General features: G+C 41.1%; 1 protein-coding gene across 1 annotated transcript in view; it reads right to left on the reverse strand.

Annotated features, from left to right (window-relative positions):
* The window catches only part of FRAS1 (Fraser extracellular matrix complex subunit 1), a 399,170-nt gene that overhangs the window by 236,225 nt on the left and 141,104 nt on the right, over positions 1–21,841 (reverse strand). Inside the window, exons 3-4 of the mRNA XM_032883154.1 lie at positions 16,514–16,621; positions 7,766–7,858 (exon numbers count right to left, since the gene is read on the reverse strand). Coding sequence (XP_032739045.1) covers positions 7,766–7,858; positions 16,514–16,621 — 201 coding nt within the window. The remainder of the gene's footprint in view (positions 1–7,765; positions 7,859–16,513; positions 16,622–21,841) is intronic.

The raw sequence follows: 21,841 nt of genomic DNA on the forward strand, positions 1-21,841 counted from the left end.
TTTTCAAGAGCTCTCACTCTGTTCCTCTTCCTTCCTCCCTTCCTCTCTTTTTCTTCTCCCTCTCCTCTTCTCTCTTTCTCTTTCTTTCTGCCTTTACTTTTTACCCTGATTAGTTCCCATATTCCTCTCCCCTGCCTCCCTGACACTCTCCTGCTCCAATGATCTGGTCCTGGGGGAAAGTAGGACAGCCAGCCAGGTCTCCCACAAACTGCAGAGCCAACTCAGAGCCCCCCTACATACACAGAATGTTGCTACTCCACTTCAGGCTGAAAGCTAGCATTGTACCAGTGATCTGACAGATGGAGGTTTGGAGCTATAGGACTTACTGAGCACCAAAAATATTGAAATGCATCACACTTGATGTGTAAGAGTAAGAGGGGGGTGAACCCTGGATGTAAAAAGCCTCAAATATGTTGTCCGCTTAGGGCAGTAGATGGCAAAGTATGTTGTGTCCTCAATGGCAGAATGGAATAATGGTGGCCTTTTATGAAACGTAAGGGGGGAAAATAAGCTTAATGAATGAAACCTTCCTCCTATAAAATTTTCTTAAATATTGGAAACTGCTATCCTCTGCCTCTACAAAATGTGGCCTATGATGATAGCTGATTCAGCCCAAATCATATATAAATTTCTATTAAAAACATCACACATTCCTGGTGCTCAATCACCAAAACACAATCTGGGGATTACAACTGGGTGACTGAGAAGCAACGAAAATGAAGATCCTCTTGCTTCTCCTCAAGCCGTCTTCCAGAGTAGTTATTCATCTCTTTCAAACACAAAAGGACTCTGTCTTACCCACACAAGTCAGTGCCCCCTTTATTCTGCAAATTGCAGCCGGTTGCAAGCACGCCATGTCCGGCATTTTGGAATTACTCATAACCTGTACTATTATTATGATGAGGTAGTAATAAGTAGTCACAGTTACCCAGTTATTTGGTGAGTCATCACCTCACTATCACGGAGATTACTTTCTTCTAGACAGACTTCTTGGAGCACAAGAGAACAATAATACAAGTGTCCACGCAGTTAGAAGAACTGAGGGTCTCCTTGGAGACTCCCAGCTCTGCCCTCCCTGCCTTGGGAACCGTGAGCGAGTGATTTAACCTTTTTTGTTTTTTGGGTTTTTTTTTTTTTTTGAGTGTTATTATATTCTCCAGCTTTAATTTTTTTTTAAATTTCTTTTCAGCTTAACAGTATTCATTGTTTTTGCACCACACCCATTGCTCCATGCAATCCGTGCCCTCCCTAATACCCACCACCTGGTTCCCCCAACCTCCCCCCCCCCGCCCCTTCAAAACCCTCAGGTTGTTTTCCAGAGTCCACAGTCTCTCATGGTTCACCTCCCCTTCAAATTTCCCTCAACTCCCTTCTCCTCTCCATCTCCCCTTGTCCTCCATGCTATTTGTTATGCTCCACAAATAAGTGAAACCATATGATAATTGACTCTGCTTGACTTATTTCACTCAGCATCATCTCTTCCAGTCCCGTCCATGTTGCTACAAAAGTTGGGGATTCATCCTTTCTGATGGAGGCATCATACTCCATAGTGTATATGGACCACATCTTCCTTATCCATTCATCCGCTGAAGGGCATCTTGGTTCTTTCCACAGTTTGATGACCGTGGCCATTGCTGCTATAAACATTGGGGTACAGATGGCCCTTCTTTTCACTCCATCTGTATCTTTGGGGTAAATACCCAGTAGTGCAATGGCAGGGTCATAGGGAAGCTCTATTTTTAATTTCTTGAGGAATCTCCACACTGTTTTCCAAAGTGGCTGCATCAACTTGCATTGACTTAACCTTTCTAAATCTCAGCTTCCTGGTGTGAGAAACTGAAATGGTATGCCAGTACCCCCTCTGCTGGGTTATTAAAAGGATTAAATGAGGTCATTTGTTAAAGAGCAAGCAAGGGGCAGGGGTGGGCGGCAGGTAGAGTGTGCTCAATCCTCTCTCCTCTTTCCACTGCATTGAGTTCATGGCCTTCCTCCTCCTTTTCACACCTCTCTGCCAGCTGTAACTGTAGAAATGGACATAATATCAAGGCCAAGTCCTCTAGCATCAATTTTTACTTCTGCTAAATTAAATACAAAATTCCAAATTTAGTACAGCATATAAATGGGCAAGCCCACAACTTGCTAATAATATATTGGCTAATAAAAGATAGGGAGCAATTGACCTTTATACTTTAAAAAGCCTAAGCATAAAAGCAAAGAAAGAAACTCTAAGAGAAAACTTGATAGCTTCCTATGAGTTAATGAGTTAAAATTTTAAAATTCTGTCAAAAATACCTTTTACATAAAATTAGAGGCTAATGACTGACCGATACAAATTGCAAATTATATTAATGAGAACTAAACTATTATGCAAAAGCATTTATAAGCAATAAGAAAAAAACCCAAAGGAAAAAAATAAGCTTATAAACTATTTAACATTATTAATTGCAAAGAAATATTAAAGTAAAATTGGATAATACTTTTTAATATCAGATATAGGGAAATTTTTAAAATTCATAGTAGTGCTGGTGAAGCTGCAGTGGGGTGGGATTTCTCCTGGAGAAGCATCTGGAATGCTCAGCCCCGTGGGGCTTGCCCAAGGTAAGCGTACTTGAGAAGCGGTTGCACTACCTGTGTCACTCCCACTGCATTTCTCATCAGACACAGACAACTTAAAATTGAATTTTAGTGACCACAGATGACATAGCCCCAATACTCAAAATCTTTAGCTGCTTTGGCCTACTAAATTCACTTTTAAGAAGTTATCTGAAGAAAATGATCAATGATAACACACAAAATAAGTTTAAATACAAGGATTTCCATTTCATTGCTCTTTATAGCAAAATTGGAAATACTTTCATGAAAATTAGAAGCTACGTAAATACCTAATAATAGGAAATCGTGTTCTCCAAGGGTACGCCAGGGAACCATTCACAATGTTGTATTAAAAAGACAGACATAAACTGTACACATAGTATCACTACAATTATGTCAGAACATAGCTCTCTACCCATCTATCCATCTACACTGCCACCCCTTCTCCAAAAAACTGAGGAAACAGTAACAGTGATTTTCATAGTTTGGAAATTACCAGTGATTTTTTTTCTGCTTATACACTTTTTAATTTTTTGAATTTTTACCATAAACATATTTTTACTTTTGTCATCAGAAAGCAAATTACTGTTTAAAATATCAAATAAATCATTTATATGTCTTAAATAAAGTAAAACGTGAAGGCTACCTATAAAATAACTTGAAGTGAACTTCTCTATTTACTGTAAGTTAGGAGGTTGCTTTAAGCATCTCGACATTTCACTTCATTAAAACAAGAGCTTATTCTCTTGCTACTCAGAAACACGAACAGTTGTTTCTTAAGCATTTGCAGTCACTCCACCTTTCAGACAGAGACCACAAAAATTAATTACAATAACAACCTGTCAATCACCCGAATTTTTTCATCTGTAAAATGAGAGGGCTGTGTGGGTTTTCTCTTTGGTCTCTTCAAGCTCTCTAATGATGTGAATCTATTATGTAACTCAAGAGACATAAAATGAGGCAGGAGATTTCTCCTTCACAATAAGCTTGAAAATTATGGAAATAACAACGAACACTGGGTAGGGAGTCTCCGATGCTTGATGTCAAAGCCACAGAAGAAGATCAGATGACGGTCCAAAGTACACGGAGTGATGGAGACAAATGGCTCTCTTTTGGGAAAAAGTCACGTAAGTCCCCAGTGACGCTGCTCTCAGCAGAGGACGACTAGAGATTAAGGGGTGGGGGTTTGGCACCAGCTGATATCTATCTATCTGATAAATCTATATAAAATTTTAATATAATAGTAATAACTGAATATATAATATATATACAATTTCCTAGAGTTCTCTACACCTATTGACAAAAGCCTTATTTTTTATAAACACTGGAGCAGCGAAGAGAGCTTCGTAAAGTCAAGGAATAACAGACACACAAAGTAGCGCTCCCAGACCTGGTTTTAGCTGCGTCATCTTAACCTCATTAATACCTTCAGAAAAGATGAGATTTTGACATGGGACAAAAGTGCATTCTGCAGACAACATCTTCAATATATTCTCCTGCACAGCCTGCTAAGAAGTCGGCCTGGCTGTCGACATAAGTCCAAAGGAAAGATAAGGTCATAAAGTATTTGCCTGGCTTGCTGACAGAACAATAAAATAATTTTTCTTCATATAATTTGTTCCTGTTATGAAGTTATAGACCCAGAATACTAACTACCTGGGAATGTTCTGTGCATGTTATAATTACATCCTCCGCTTTGAAGAGAACAAGGCTGTGGAATTCGATATTCATTTCTTCCTTCACACATAAATTAGTACTCCTTTTAGCCTCCCACACGGGCAGAGTGAGCTGACCTCTCCCTGTGCTCTGTTCAGTCGAATATGGACAGGAGGGCATCTCCACCTGCCACTTTCTTTTACAGGGAATCTTCAAGCACTATCTTCTCAGACCTGACATTATCTGGTGGTGGGATTAAATTAGCAGAGAGGGAAAGAAAGGGGATTGATGGTCCTGTTCCCTCCCCTCCACAAGCTAATTTGTGGGGCAAAGAGTAGGGAAAAGCACTCCAGCACTCTTTTAGGAAAACATATTTCAGGCTTGTCTCCCTGAATGGCTGGCAAGGCTGGGCAGTGATCCAAACACTCATTTGAAGGGAGAGCTTTGGGGAGGTCACGGAGGAAGTAGTCCCCTAAATGCTGGCTGTAAGAAGCCCATGTAAGACTCTCAAATAACCAGGAGTCGGCCAAAAGGCTCAAGCATTTTCCTCACTCCAGGGAAGGTGTCAGGACTTGTCTAGACTTGTTAGAAGGCCAGTTGTGTAAGACGCTGTGGACCCTGCAAGCCAAGGCAGCCCTCTGGTGGGGCGACGCCGCGTCATTAAAACTGCCCCGTGCTGCACTCATCCTTGACTTGCCCTTGCTTCGACCCTGTTCTCTGGAGACAGTCTCACTTCAACTAATTTCCCTCCTCCTCACCACACTCACTTTATGCTAAGGCCTCTTGTAAAGCCCTCTCTTAGGGTAAAGGTTTCACCTTGGATCACCAATCTGAAGTTCTTAAAACACCGGCTGTTCTGTAGCTACAGGGAGAGGGTCTCCATGGCCTGCCCTATGGAGGCAAGCCAGAGGCTAAAGACCAGATTACTGCAGTTCAGGGAGAGAGGAAAAGTGCTCTGGATGGCTTCCTAAGCAAGCTAAAAGGGGCAAAAAAACCCCACAAAAAAAAACCCAAAAACAAACTCTCCAAGACTCAGGGAAAACCCTAGTGATAGAAGAGAGAAGCTGAGATTCAGAGGAAACCCAGAAAAGTATTTAAACCATGCAAGAAAATAAGTAAGAAGGCTTTGGAAAGACTCTAGGGGAAGTGACAAAAGTAAGAGAGGAAGGAAGGGCAGGAAGACAAGAAACGCGATGATTTTGACTTTACTAAGACTAAAATTAGACCATTTTTTTGTCTTGACTTTAAAAAAAATCATTCTTCTATCTCTAGTTGAAGAAGTAGACCACTGGAGAATTTTTCCTTCAGAATATAGTTCCTGAAATTCAGCCTTTTCTCACTTACATCAAGTCCCAGAAATACACCATTTTCTGAGGAGTACATTTTGGAAGTTGCATATGGGTAACCGACACATGGATATGTTCTCACCCAGCTTAGAGCTTTCCATGTGATGATGTCTTACAGCAGAATGGGGCGGGGGGAGGTGGGAAAAAAAGAGCTTTCCACACTCTTCCAGAAAAAGCTGGATACCAAGCAGATTTCGTATCTTAACTAATCCACCAGAAGACCTGTGGTCCTAGAACTATCCCGCTTCATAGGTCGTTGGTCAGGTCAATGACCAACATGCCGTTGGAACAAGGATAGAGATAAGTTGGAGAAGGGATTTGCTTGCCGTGTGGGTCCTCCAGTAACTGGTGTTTACTGACCACCTACTCTAGGAAAAGTTCAGTGCTAAGCGCCTGGTGAGATGAGAGGCAAGAAGATCACTGCAAAGAGGCAGAAAATACTGTCAGTGTTCTCAAGCGCCTTAAGCCAAGATAAGAAGATTGCACATGTAAACAAATACGACACAAGAGAACAAACGATGAATGGCATTAGAGTGCAAAGATTTATTGAATTTGGATTTTCCATGTCCCTTGTATTCCATTTATTTCAGATGTCTGATTGTCCCTTGACTTTACTTTGGATCCTGTGAACTCCTTCATCTGAGAGATGCAGCTTGGTGCTTTTGACTTTAAACCACATCCCTATCAGATCCTTATGACCTGGCATTACTCCTGTCATCCATGTGCTCTACAGCACTTACCATCCCACAGAGGATCCTCTTCAGTGGCACGTGAGGTGTACACCACTCTTTATAACACAGACGGTACTGAGCAGCAAAGTGTGATACGTGGTCTGAAGACATTCCCAGCATAGATCCTGCCTGGGATCTATGTGTCAGCAACACATTGTGCAGAACTGAAAGAGTGGCTTCCTCGGGTAATTGGGAGACAGTGGCTCAAGGGAGATGATCCTGTCCCACGGGGAAAGTACACTAGGCTCACCGAGTTTTAGGGACACACACTGAATAGCAGCCTAGAGTGGGTATATCCAATCCCGTTAACCTGAATGGGCAGGGGCACTAACCTGGGGAGAGTTCTGTATCAGGTGGAAGATGAGGATTAAAGCAAAGAACCTCCTTCCACCACATTCAACTTCACCAGCCGCCTCCGGGTAACACTGAGGTATAAGCAAAGATGAACTGTACCCATTCCATTTTCATAGTTCCTGCCACAAACCCTGCAATGGTACTTTTTAATTGGTACTTCACGTCTGTAAATGAATTCTAAAGGGTCTGGAATGAGAAAGTATAATTAAGAAACTTTAGGATTGATTTCTAGTACTGTGGTTCTAAATGGGTAGATGAGCATTTGGCCTCTTAGGGGACATTGGGCCATGCCTACGGACATTTCTGGCTGTCAGGACTTAGGGGTGCTACCAGCATCCAGTGGGCAGAGGTCAGGAATGCTGCTTAATATCCTACAATGCATAGGACAGCCCCTACAGCACAGCCTGAAATGTCAATAGTGCTGCAGTGTAGAAACTCCACCTAATGGAAAGAGCACTGAATTAGGAGTAAGAAGGCCAGGGTTCTAGGCCAGGTTATACCACTTATTAGTAATATGACACTGGGTGAGTACCTTAAGCTCTTTTCAAGTCAACGCTTTTATCTTCGATACAGGAGTAATAATATCTGCTCTATCCACTCGGGGTTGTCGGTAAGTGCTGTAGAGCACATCGATGACAGGAGTAATGCCAGGTCATAAGGATCTGATAGGGATGTGGTTTAAAGTCAAAAGCACCAAGCTGCATCTCTCAGATGAAGGAGTTCACAGGATCCAGTCAATCATGTGGTACACACAGACGAGGTGGTGCCTAATTATTCAGCACCACGACTTCTTCCACATCAGCATTCTCAAACTGCTCTTTATACAGACACAAATTCAATCTACAAATATTTATGTAGGACCTATGGAATAAGTAGAACTGTTTTAACCTCATTCAAGAAACCCAAATGCCCATAGAAAGTCAAATGACTTTCAGGTCCTCTGCGGCCTAGACAAAAAAAAAAAAAGAAGAAGAAGAAGAAGAAGAAAAGAAAACCTCTCTTACCAACACAAGTGCAGCATTCAGCTTTCTCTTTGGCCCAATGATCCAAAGGCACAGAATCAGCGCCAGGTCAGAATACACTTACCGCATAGATTTTCTCTTCATGGCGGCAAGATCCGGGAGTCCTCAACACGCACTCAGGGCAGCACTGGTTGGCCGCTATTTGAAGCACTTCTCCCTGAGCATTTAAAAACAGCTCAGGGTAAGATGGCGGCAGCAAACAAACCCATGATGGCTCACCGGACCCCAAGTCATCTCAGATTCACTACGTTTCATGCGTTTCCACGTGACAAGAGACAGGGTAAATCAAATAAACTGACAAAAACATTCTCTCTGTCAAGCTTTTCTCAGAGTCAAAATGAACCCTCTTGTGAAAGTAATTTCCTTGAAAATTGTCTACATCTTTTCACATACAATAAGGTGGGGAATTTTATTCACTGGCAATGCTCCTTCTGAGTGCCACACAAGAAAAGAAATTAGGGTAAGGAGAAGGGCTGTGTCTCCCTGAAGGGGTTGTTTCCCTCTGCTGAGAAGAGAAGACGTGGGGTCAGGGGGTGGGGGGGATGGGGTGGCCAGAGAGCTGGTAGGTGTTCTAGCTGTCCTAGGAAGGTCTGATGAACCCAGCAGGCAGGGAGCTCAAGTTCTGATGTTCGCTTTTACTAGACAGAGTAGCAAGGCACATGGGGCAGGGGACTGAAGGACAAAGCTAGGAGAGGAAACAGCATTGTTGTGGGGGTATCACATGTACTGTGGGGAGCCGGGTAGAATTCCTGGGCTCCAATAAAGATCTACATTGTTTTTTCAGGCCTTCTGTAATTCCAATAGTGTTTCCTATCAAGATGTGATACTATCAAGGGAATGGGCTACCACATGATACCCCAGGATTTATTAGGAAGCTGTCAGGTTAACCAGCCATCCATTTGCCACCGTGAACAATCCATCTATCCTTGCGTTATTAAAACTGTGGATCAGAGAGCATACGTTTCGCTTTGGGGCCCAGTGATCCTCTGACTCATCTTGCTTTCTCCTCTTAGGTATCTCAGTGTTCATTTCCACAAGTCTTAAAGATGTGACAGAACAGGCAATGAGTAATTTAGACCAAAAATAGTAAGAGAACCTACATGAACCAGGGATTCATGATTTATCCACAGAATAAAAATCTACAAAGAATTCACCCAGTAGAATGAAAATATATATATATAGAATGAAAATATATATATATGTGTGTGTGTGTGTATGTGTGTGTGTGTATTAATGTTTTGGAGCTGCTTTCATTTAAAAAAATTGTACCCATGAGAGCGTTCTAATTTTATATAATTTTATGTAATTTATATAATTTTATATAATTTTATATAACCACATTCATAAGAGTGGGTGAGAAACAGGACTAAGATTTTTCCACTGTTCATCCACTAAACAGATAAATAGAATTCTATCTAGCAATAGTGATCACCAAATTCTTCTAATTTGCTTGATAAAAGATAAAATATACAATATGGGGTTTTAGAAAGTTGTTTATACTATGCAACATTAATGACTTTTCAGAAAATTGCCCTCTGAACTCAAGAGGAAACTAGACTTCCCTGATTTTCACTAAGACAGTAAAATGTAGAAACTACATCAGCATCATTTCCATTAAGAATTTCACACAGAAAATGAGATCTCCAAGCTGTTTATATTCTAACACGAAGCAGGGAGCAAGGGAGAAAGGCATGTAGAATGGAAAATTTGAAGGAATAGTTTAAGCACCCAAATTAGTTTTGTTTTCTATAAAAACTGATTTTCAGACTTGGCCCCCAATATTCATTTCATAAATGTGATATTCTTTATTTGTGACTGGCAGTGGAAGGGCCCTCAACTTGAGTCTAACTATTGAACTTGTGGTGGTACATCAAAGAGGTGATTGGGCACACTATTGGGTATTTACCCTGAAGATACACATGTAATGATCCAAAGGGGCACGTGCACCCGAATGTTTATAGCAGCGATGTCCACAATAGCCAAACTGTGGAAAGAACCTAGATGTCCATCAACAGATGAATGGATAAAGAAGATGTGGTATATATACACAATGGAATTCTATGCAGCCATCAAAACACCCGATATCTTGCCATTTGCAATGACGTGGATGGAACTAGAGGGTATCCTGCTAAGCAAAGTTAGTCAATCAGAGAAAGATAATTATCATATAATCTCTCTGATATGAGGAATTTGAGAGGCAGGGTGGGGAGTCGTGGGGGAAAGGAAGGGAAAAATGAAACAAGATGAGACCAGGGAGGGAGACAAACCATAAGATACTCTTAATCTCAGGAAAAAAACTGAGGGTTGCTAGGTGCAGGGGGTGAATATTCTGGACATTGGTGAGGGTACGTGCCATGGTGAGAGCTGTGAATTGTGTAAGACGGGCAAATCACAGGCCTGTACCCCTGAAAGAAATAATACATTATATTTTAATTTAAAAAAATGATTAACTAAAAAAAAAAAAAGAGGTGACTGGGGCTAAAGGAAGAGCGAAGCACTTTGCATGTGGGAGCTTAGAGAAGGAGAGACGGAGTTCTTGCTCTCTAACCACGTGACCCTGCACAGCTTCGGCGCATGGGCTACCTGGAACACACAAGCCCAGCCTTACTGGGGAACCGCGTGAAGTGACCACATGGGCAAGAGATAGCAGCGAAGATCGCTGGGCTTGCTGGGCAAGATTACTTGCCCAGGGTCTATAAAAACTAACCAAAAATAATGATGATCATCATTCGGCAATCACAGCTACCGCTTGACTGGGTACTTAGGATAGCCAGGTACTCTTTGAAGCATATACATGTATATGTGTAGACGTACACATATTTGTGCACATGTGTATATGTGTACCTATAAAAATGTGTGTGTATATGTATTATACCTAGACAGCTAATAAGAGTATTTACCTAATTACGTTGTGAGAATTGTATTATGTGTGACTTAACTAGGCAAGTACTATTATTAGCTGCATTTAGATTTGCAGCTGAATCCCCACCACGTAATACAATGTTCCTTCACATGGCATTGTCCTCTATACATATATATTTTCCAGAAATCCTGAAGAGAGGATTGGTCCTCACAGGACTGGGTTAAATATTCAAGGTTCTATATACTTCTATTCTGTTTTTCTCACTTTGTCTCTGTCTCAGTTCTATGCAGCTAGCTCTCTAGCTAGCTATTCTAGGTAGATATAGGAATGGATATAGAATCTATTATATATGGATAGGATGCATAGAGAGATGACAGATGGTAGATAGATAGGAAGAAAGAAAGAGAGAAAGAAAGGAAGAAAGAAATATTAGAATTGCCATTGACAATAGGTTATTTCTGGTCAATCCATGAGTAAAACAAATTGTATAAGGGCTTTTAAACGTTTTTAAAAGATGGGAGTAACAAAAGTCATTAATTATAATAATAGGGTACATGTGATTCATTAACCTGTGCCACAAACTAATATAAATATACCATAACAGATCTGAATAACAACACATGCTACTGAGAAACACAAAAGAAAACTTAAAAGCAATATGGTAGAGTAGAAGTTACATTGGGTTATGAGCTAGGGACTAAGGTTTTGTCATGGGTGTGCCGCTTAGTAGCTCTTTGTTTCTAAGTGAGTCACTAAAACCCCAAAAGTCTGTTTCTTTGTCTAGAAAATGAGGAAGTCTGACTAAATGAATTCCAAAGGCCTCTTGTAGTTCTAACGTTCTATGATCTTTTTCATGACTTAAAATAAAGAACCCAAGTACTCTGTGACCCACTGACATGATCTTTGAGTTGGAAGTTTCTTTTGGTTGGATCATCTGGTATAACCCTCTCATTTTACCCCTGAGGAACCTCCTTAGAGTTCACAGTCCATGAGTTCACAGTCTATGATAATGGCATTCTTATTACTATCATTCACCCATTTGCAGAGCGCTCCTTCATACTCACTCACTAAAGACTTGGCCACTGGGTCTCAGTTTCTTTTCTACACAATGTCTAGACATAATTCTGGACAACTTCAATGTCTCTGAAAGTGACATTCTATCCTTGTACATTCTTAGCCACCTCAATTCACATAATCTTCTTCACTTCACTTGAGCTCCCCATGGTCATGGTCAACCTTGGGAACCTACCTATACTCCAAATTATTCTATACCAGAAATCTTCAGCTCTCTAAATCTGAACCTTCCGGCCTTTAGCTCTCTCTCATCTTCACTCCTGTCCTTCAGAAAGCTCCTTGAACACTTTTTTCCTTGCAGTCTTTTAGGCAGCTGGCCTCACTTTCCTATTCATGCTAGCCTTAATTCCCAATACTTCCTGTATATCTATTCTTTCTTACCATTAATATGGCAAAATCCCAATCTTGGATCTAGTCCACAATTTCTTTTCTTCCCTTACACTTGGCTAGGAAACATCCCTTAGAAAATCATTCCATCATGCAGCTTGATACCCTCACAGGTTCCTGATCTCCTGTTTTACCTCAACCGTGGTCAGTCCCTTTCTCTCCTCTGGGACAGCTCCTAACATTCACTCTCTTTCAGTTCCCAACGGAACCTCAAAGTCTTCACAAAGTAAGAATAGATACCTTCAGATACATACTACTTTAGTATCCTGTCCCTTTTCTTACTTACAAATTTAACTATTTCTGTATCTATCCATGGCTCCTTCTGTCCACTTTTAAAGAAAGGGTTGTCCTCCCCACCCTAAGCTCTGGATCCCACATGCTCTGTTCCCGAAAAACCACTCCTTCTAATTCATTCATTCTGTCTCTGTCCGTCCTCCCTACTCCACCTCCCATATCTTCAGCTTCTCTCTTTTCTGGGTCATCCTCCCTTTCCTCCTAGTATGATCATGTCTCTTTTGTGCTAATATCAAAAACAAAGTCTTTTTTTTTCTCCAGATACAACTTTTTTTATTTATGTTTTTGTTTTGTTTTTAAATCAGTCTTGTTTGGTCATTTTACAAATATTGACTAAGCATCATACACTGTGCTGTTTGATGGGCTGCAACAGTGAAGAAGACAAGGTTTTTGTTCTCCAGAAGCTAAGAGTCTGAAGGAGGAAGCAGACAAATAAATAGGCATTTGCAGTCTGGTCAAGGGCTATAATAAAGGTAAGCACAAAGCACCATGGCCACACAAAGGAGCATTCAATGGTTGGGGATTGGAGGTTCAAAGAAACTTCAGAGATGTACTGATGTTTGCCTAATGCCCCATTTCTCTCATATTCTCAGTAAAGCTCCCCGAAAGAACAGCCTTTGCTTGGCTTCCTATCCCCACTTTCTATTCATTCCTCAAACCTCTACAATATAAGATTCCTCTCCCACCACTCCAATGACACCAGCTTCAGGGTGGCCTGTGATCAACACCATTGATACAAACGCCTTATGGAAACTCTCTACTCTCCTGGCTACCATAATACCTCTCTCTTCTCTGACCACTTCTTACCTCTTACCTCTCTGACCATGTCTCTTCAATTTTCCTAAGTTCCCTCTCTTATGCTCACCTCCTTGTAAATGACAGTGTTCCCCAAATTGCATCCTTGATCTTATACTGTTTCTTCACAAAATCTCTTAAGATGAGCTCATTAATTCTAAAGGTTTATGCTACTGATTATATGCTAATAATACTCATATACTGATTCCAACCTTGCTTTCTCCCCTGAGCTTTAGATTTGTATATTGGGTGGCTTATCCACCTGGCTCCTCCATGGACACTCTGAACGTAATGTTCCCTAAAATGAAACCATCACATTCCTCCCAGATGGAATGCTTTTCTTCGTTATCCCATATTTCTAATATCAGTTGGTGGCTCAGATAACCAAAGAGTGCTCACACCATAATTTGGGAATCATCTCTCCTTTTTCTTTCCCTCACCCTCCTGACTTCATTTGCTTCTGCTGGTCTATCCGCAAAGTGTGCTTTAGCCCGCCCTTTCCTCTTGAGCCCTATGCCACTGGTGCTCTGACTTAGGTCTTTATCCCCTCATCTGGATTGTTCTCACGGCCTCTGAATTGATCCCTGCATTTCTAATATCATGCATTATCTTAGAAAAACCAGAGGTCTTTCTAAAAGAAACGTTGGACACTCTACCCATATGCCTGAAATCTTCATTAGAAGTCTATCATCTTCAAAATGAAATCCCAAGCATGCAGCATAGTACAAGGCTTTCCATAACCTTGAACTTAACAGTTCTCTAGCCTCATCTCTCATTTATTCATTCAGTCGGTCAAAAAAAGATTTACTGGGTACCTACCATGCTCAGGGGCTATTGTATGTGCTGAGGATATACAGTAAATAAAAGAGACAGTAAATAAGAGATATCAGTAAAATATACAGTATGTCTGATATTAGTTAGTGTCAAGAAGAAAAGTAAAACACGGAGGAGAGATAGGAAATGTGTGGTGGGGTAGGGATTTACAATCTTAAATAGACTGGTGTTTGGGCAAAATTTAAAGGAAGTAAAGGATTAAGCCACATATATTATCTGTATCTGGAGAAAAAGCAATTTTAGTGGGAAAGGCAGGGTGCAAAGGCTGTAATGGTGGGAGTGTGCCTGGCATCTCCAGGGAACACCAAGCAGATGTGGTGTCTGAAGCAGAGTGAGCAAGGGAAAGAACAGGAGATTAATTACAAATTACAGAGGTGTAATAGCACCGTAACAGGACATTGTGAGCGATTACTCTGAGTGAGAGGCCATGGGAAGCCACTGGAGAGGTTTAAGAAGAGAACCAACATGACCTGACTTAAATTTTAATAGGACCACCCTGACTGCTGTATCGGGATCACAATGAACAAGGCAAGTACAGCAAAAGTAAAACAAGTTAAAAGGCTACAGTGAGAATACGGACCAAAAAAATGATAACAGGTGAGACCAGACTTAAAAGCAGGGAAATTGCATTTGGGACCTATGGTTTTATGAAGGAAGAGCTGGGTGTCTGCTAATGCACTGGATGTGGGATGTGGGAGAGAGTCAGGGGCCAAGGACAATGCTAAGTGTTCTGGCCTGAGCAACTGGGAGAAAGGAGTTGCCGTTTACCAAGATGAGAAAAACTAGGAAAACAAATGAGAAAGGGACAACGTCACATTCAGTATCCAACAAGGGTCAGAAACTTATCTTCTGGAAAGGGCCAGATAATAAATATTTTAGCCTTTGGAGGCCACATTTGGTCTACATCGCAATTACACAACTTCATCCTTGTAGTGTAAAAACAGCCACAGACAACACAAACAAATGAGCATGCCTGTGTTTCAATAAAACTTTATTTATGAACACTAAAACTTAATTTCCTACAATTTTTGTATCATGAAATATTGTTCCATTTGTCTTTTCCTAACCTTTTAAAAACATAAAAACTATTCTTTATGCGTAGGTCATACGAAGACAAGTGGCAGGTCAGATCTGGTCTGCTGACCCCTGGAATAGAATACATTTAGTTTCCAGCAATACAATCGATATCTTTCTAACATTTAATGAAAGCCTTCTTTTTCTATTTTTTAAAAATATTTAATTTATTTATTTGATAGAGAGAGACACAGCAAGAGATGGAACACAAGCAGGGCGAGTGGGAACGGGAGAAGCAGGCTCCCTGCTGAGCAGGGAGCCCGGTGCGGGGCTCGATCCCAGGACCCTGGGATCATGACCTGAGCCTATGGCAGATGCTTAATGACTGAGCTACCCAGGCACCCCAAGGCTTCTTATTCTCACATGATACCACAGTTATTTGCATGAAATGGAAGAAGGCATGTCTTCATGGTCTTTATATGAGCAATTCAGATTCTGACATGAATCATTCAGCAAGCTAAGTAGAGACATTTTAGGAGTATTTGCTGCATAAAATAGAAAGTCCCACAATATACAACAAAATATTATTAAATTTGCCAACATTGGATGTACACCTGGCTTCCCAGAAATACACCCATGAAGAAACTGAGGCCTACAACAAAAGGTATGCAGAACCTTCCTCACTGTGATGTTAAGAACAGACAGAAACCTACCAGCACTAGATGGCTTAACATCTCAAGATTATTATGGGGGAGGCAGGGAACTAAAAACATAAACCGTGCTTGTGGAATTGACAGAACGTTTTTTAAAGAAAATAATTTAGTCTTCTCCAGAAAGCTTCCAATGTTCAAACTTGAAGCTTAAGCTGTTTTTTTAATAGATTCACTTTAAAAAGAAAAGAGCCAGCAACTGGAAAAAATATTGTAACAGAATTAGATGTATAGTTGGAAAAAACTGAAAACTTTTAACAAAGGGGAAAGGAGGAAAAAATATCCCTCCTATACTTGGCCAACCAGGAGCTCTCCGGAGTCAAAGCCTCTCCCATGTTCCGAGGGAGCTCAACAGCGGGCAGTAACACAGTCAGTGGCAGAACAAAAAATGGTTTTAGAAAATTATCTTCAAGCAGTCAATGCTGACTCTCGATCCATTCAGTGGCTTGTAAATGTCGTGGTATGTATCTGTGGCTTTAGCATCTGTCAGCCTGGGGAATCCTCTGGGTAGCAGTTTATTAACTGCATAATGTGATTAAGTTGCTTGAAATCTCTAGGCTTCATTTCCTCATCTATAAAGTGGGGAGAAAGATTCCTACCCCCACATATTAAGTGGGGTAATATTTGTAAAACTAACTGAGTGCCCAGTCCAGAGTAAATTCTCAATAAGTAGAAATTAAGATATTCTTAAATGTGATGTGTTAAAATTCTCTCCTGCATTTCATAAGGTTTCCAATTAGAGATCGGGATACGTGTCAGAACCAGATGACTGAAAAGACACAAAAACCCTAACCTGCTCTGACTTTACCATGACATTTGGGATATAATTAGGATGCCGTACCTTCTCAAAGGCACACCGAGGGTTTCTGCAAACAGCGGGTTTGCAGATAACGATGTTGCCATGGCAACGGCAGTTCTGGCATGAATCAGGCTTCCAAGTTGTGGCATCCTGCAAGGAAACACAGGTTCTGAGTTAAAAACTAATCAGTCAAAGTAGGAGGCCAGAGAAGCCGCCCCATCAACAGCCCCACGGTCTGAACAATTAAAAGGCAAAGGAAAGTCACAGGCAGACACAGGGCCTGCTGGACCCTGATTCAGCCCCGGGAGGCAATAAAAGCTGTATAATCCATTTCACCACAGTCAGCCCTTGTAGTCAAAAACAAGGGCATGCAGCAGAGAGCTGTCGATACCCAGAGTAAAATCCATCGATTGGCCTGAAACCTCAGGAGGACAGGTTGCTCCCTGACTTAAAGTTTCTCTGCTGTCAACTAACCGAAACCATCGGAGCATGTTTAAAGGAAAATGACACTTGCACTAGCGGTAACCAGCATCCTAAAAGCAGCATTTGCCGTTAGTTAATACCAGCACCCTAGACCTTACCTTTTAGCCCTTGCATGCTGCCTACTGTAATGCTCATAGAAACGAAGACTGGAGGAAGTAGTTGGGTGTTTTTACGGCGGACCAACCCACGCACTGGGTGGCTGTGACCTGCGCAGCTGTATGCTACACATATTGGGGTACAAATGAGGCATGCGCATGAGCACCGTCCATCAGATTCACACGTTATCAGGGATCATGAACATGAAAGCCTTTGACTGGAACTTGGATGAACGGGAACTTCCCCACAAAAAAGTGTGACAGTTAACGTCACCTTGGCCAGGCTACGGTGCCTGGCTGTTTGGTCAAACACCGGCCTGTCCGCTGCCGTGAAGATAGTCTATATGTGTAATTAGCATTTACAATCAGCTGATTAAACTACAGGAGATTCCCCTGGATGACATGAGGAGCCCCAGCCAATCAGGTGGTGGTCTTTAAAGCTAAACTTGAGGTTTCTTGGAAAGGAAGGAATTCAGCCTCAAGACTATCACGTGGATGGGGCGCCTGAGTGACTCAGTGGGTTAAGCGGCTGCCTTCGGCTCAGGTCATGATCCCAGCATCCTGGGATCGAGTCCCACATCAGGCTCCTTGCTCAGCAGGAAGCCTGCTTCTCCCTCTGCCTCTGCCTGCCACTCTGTCTGCCTGTGCTCACTCTCTGACAAAAAAAAAAAAAAAAAAAAAAAGATTATTGCATGGAAATTCTGCCTGAGTTTCCAGGCTACTAGCCTGCTCTACAAATTTCAAAATCAGACTCACAAATGCAACTTTAACTCTTGCCTAAATTTCCAGACTGCCGGCCTGCCCGACAGATTTTGGACTTGCCAGTCCCCACAACTCCATGAGCCAATCCCTTAAAATAAATTACTTTATATATACATATATATATAAAGATACCCATATGTCTCCTTTGGTTCTGTTTCTCTGGAGGACCATGACTGGCATGCCAACACTAGGACAGACTTACATGGGTGTGCACCACATTCCCAAACATAAATGAAGTCATCTCTTCAGACTGAGAAATGTTACATGTATAACCTCTTAGAGAATGTGCTTCAAACCCAAAGTTGCTTAAGAAATACCAAAGGTATCAAAAGAAAGATTACATTCCCAGCAGCTAGTTCACAAAAACTCTGAGTCAAAGCAAATGAGTACTAGAATCTGTTTTGGAATACCTCTGAATTTCTTTATTTCTTTCTTTGTTGTTATGTAACACATTCCTCCAAAATTGGCAATACTGTGCCAACTACAGTCTCCTCTTAAGCAGAAGCATGATGACAAGCAGGGGAAGAAGAACAAATTTCCTCCCAGGCACGAGGTAATATATGTTCCCTGCTGATTTCAAGAGCACAGTATCAGTTTCAGGATTAAATAAAAATGACAACTTCACGAAGCCAGCGGCTACCATTTATTGATTACTATCTCATGCTGACTTACGTGTGACTCTTGGAGCAGGAAACACTGACAGAGACGGCATCTGTGGTACTAGAGGAGGGTCGCCTAGCCTGCTTTCCTGAGCTCTGCCATCACTCTAGAGGGTCGGGCCCAGCGGAGACAGAAGTACCTGCACATCGGTTCTCTCCAAGGCACTTACATGCGTGACGGCTCTGTGGAACTGGCACCTTTGTTAGGACTATTCCCATTTTACAGATGAGAAAACAAGATGCAGGAGGTCAAGCAATTTGCTCAAGCACACAGAGCTGCTAGGAGACCTAAAGAGTCAAGGTTCTGGAGCCAGGCTGCCCAGGCTGGAATTCTGGAGTCACCACTCAGAAGGGTGAGTCCGTTATCAAGTTAAGGTTATCTGTGCCCTGGGTTTCTCACCTGTAAAGCAGGAATAATAAAGTACTTAACTCATAGGACTGTTGAAAGGCTCAACTGAGATGATGTATTTAAAAAGGTCTGAGTGGTGCCTGGAACTTACTAAAGGCCGATTAAGCTTAATTTATTTTTAATCCAAATGTTTTCTAAGATGTCACATTTAGCCAGCATCTCCTAAACATTGCCTTTTTTTGCAGAGTGAAAACCGTTCCATAATTATCTGACCTTCTCATCTTCCCACTCCAGCCTACACACGTAAAACAGTGAAATTACTATTTCATTAGGACTCTAACACTGGAAGGATTCAGGACATTGCAGCAGAAGGGAAGAATGAATGCATAGATTGCATTTTTAACACTCCTTAGGTAACTGGAAGTCTCCGTCTGGCTGAGCTGACATGGCAGGCATCCATGTCTTCCTTTCATTTGGACACAGGATGGCCCTGTCCCTCCACACGGTCACAATGTCCCTCAGTACAGTCACTTCCACTCTCTCCACGTGTGGCATTCTTACACCAGGGGTCAACTCCTCTGCATGTCATTTATTTTCTCAACGACCCCACACTCCAAAACAGTCCATTACACTTGTTAGCAGCTCTCAGTCCCTGGACTTGGCTTACGTAGCTCTAAACATGATCTTCTAAAAACATGGAGTGATATTTTACTTTCACTCAAAAACACATACATTTTTCTTTATGTTAATTCAAAGTGAGGTTTATCTCAGTGAGGTTTATCTCCCTTTGAATTAACCTAAGAAGTCTTCCTGAATTTGCTTACGTATTTGTCTTCCCACCAGACTATGACTGTGACTATGACTCTTTAAAGAAGGAGGTCTCGTTTTATGCCTCTCTGTGTGTCCCCTTCATCGAGAACGGTTCCTGAGCGTTGGATGAATTAATGAACAACGCTGAGAACTTGCTAACCCTCAAGAAAATATCCATCCAGGCAAAATGAGATATCCCAGTTAAGATGCAAGATCTTGATAAGAACAACGTCTAAGTGATAGCACGTCAAAAACCCCATAATGTTCAAGGTTATTACTTTACTGAAATCAAACCGTGTTTGAAAAAAATTCTTCCTCATCTAGCCCCTGGACTTGTCAAAAAGTTCCTTATATTGATGTCCTCATAGAGTAAGTAATTTATGGCTAATTTTAAATAAAATGAGCCCTTTACCAAGGCCTGGATAGATGGCCATATATTTTTCAGGTCTAAAACTTTACGAATCAATTTCTATGGTTCCATAAAATTGCTTTATGAAGGTGGGGATACTAGAGTTCCTCAATAGCTAAAACTTTGGATAAAGCCATAAAGTCCAAAGAAATAACATTGTAAAGCAAGTTTTAGAGATCTTCTGTGTTACTATTGCAATTTCATTGCTTTATAATCCTCTCTTCCAACCTAATACACTTTGCAAAAGAAAGTCTTAAAATAGTTTCTCCCTAGAATATAGATTAGAGGATTAGATTATGACAAACCTAAAAAGCAATCAAAATATGATCTGTTAATACAGATTTTAATATTTTTAATAATATGTGAATCAAATGTTCTTACAGATAATATAGTATCTCCATCTTCAAATATCTTAAAGTAATAGCCAAGTAACTCAAGGAAAAAAACCTATTTCGCTTGGTTAAGTATTTATTGAACATTTGATTAATCCTAAAAATAAACAATGAATATATCCCTCACTCAAGGTTCTGGGGGGAAATTATTTACAGTATTCTATAACACCAGTATATCACCTGTCAACATAAATTTTCTTCAATTTGAATGGTATAATAACCCTCCTTCAATTATTGATTAATTCATCTCATTTTAAATTCCCTTGGTTTCTTAGAACAGAAATGAGAAAAAAGAAATAAAGCCCACCCAAAACTGTGCTTCCAAGTTACAAAATAATACGTGGACTAAAATGTCACTTTTATAATAAAAACATATTTATATACATGGAAACAAAGCATGGAATTACACAAACCAGTAAGTGAAAGATGGTCGTTCCCAGGTTTTTTCCTTTATCCTTATCCACAGTTCCTATTTTTTTTCAGTAACAAAAATGTAACTTATATAATTTCTCATAACATATTAAAATTTTCTAGAAAAGCTGGACCAGTATAATAGGCATGTATATTTATTCACTTATCCAATGAAACATATTTCTTTAAATGAAGTGTTTTCACAAAAATCTCAGCTTCTCAAAACCATCCTTAGGTGACTTGGTGCTGAGATATGGAGCTGGTGAGAACCTCCCAGGTAGGGAGATGCAGGCCAGGACTCCTGGCTTCTCTGGGTGTGGGAACAGCTATGGGCAGCTTGGGTGTCAGGTCCCTGTGAATTTACATCCTGGAAGACAGCACCACACTCTCCTTTTTTTAATCTGTTTTCCTAATTCTGGTGGATCTTCTTGGCATCAAGGATTACTGGTTCTTCTGTCCTTATGCTCACCCTTGGTCGACCCAAAGCTTCCTTGAGTCAAATGGGAGGACCCGGCTGAAGATTATGTGGTCACAGATCAGTTTAGGGGTAAATTTGGGGCTGACAAATGAGAGCTGTTGGAAGCTCCTTCAAGGAATGGGGTGCTAAAAGGTTCTCCGAGCACCTGGAACATGACTTGTCACTTAGAGCAAGCCAGGCTCCAAAGCGGGGATCCAGAATGCAGATAAGCTTCAGGATAGGGTTGTCATAGCTTAATGGCATCTGGTCATGCTTCTCTACTGCTCAAAAAGTTCAAGTGGCAACTTATTTCTCTCTCTGACTTCATTTTGTACCCTTTCTCACAAACCTTTTTTACTGGCTCTAGCTATACTGGTTTTCTTTGCTATTCCTGGAACTACCAAGTATGTTCCCAGCTCAGGGCCTTAAAATGGGCCATTCCCTCTGTTTGGGGTGTTCTTGCCCCAAACATCACCATGGCTTATTCTTTCATTTTATTTAAGTGGTTGTTCAGACACCACCTCTTCATATCTGAAGATTTTG

Source organism: Lontra canadensis, unplaced genomic scaffold, assembly GCF_010015895.1.
Source record: "Lontra canadensis isolate GAN:19392208 unplaced genomic scaffold, GSC_riverotter_1.0 scaffold1, whole genome shotgun sequence".
Lineage (NCBI taxonomy): Eukaryota > Metazoa > Chordata > Mammalia > Carnivora > Mustelidae > Lontra > Lontra canadensis.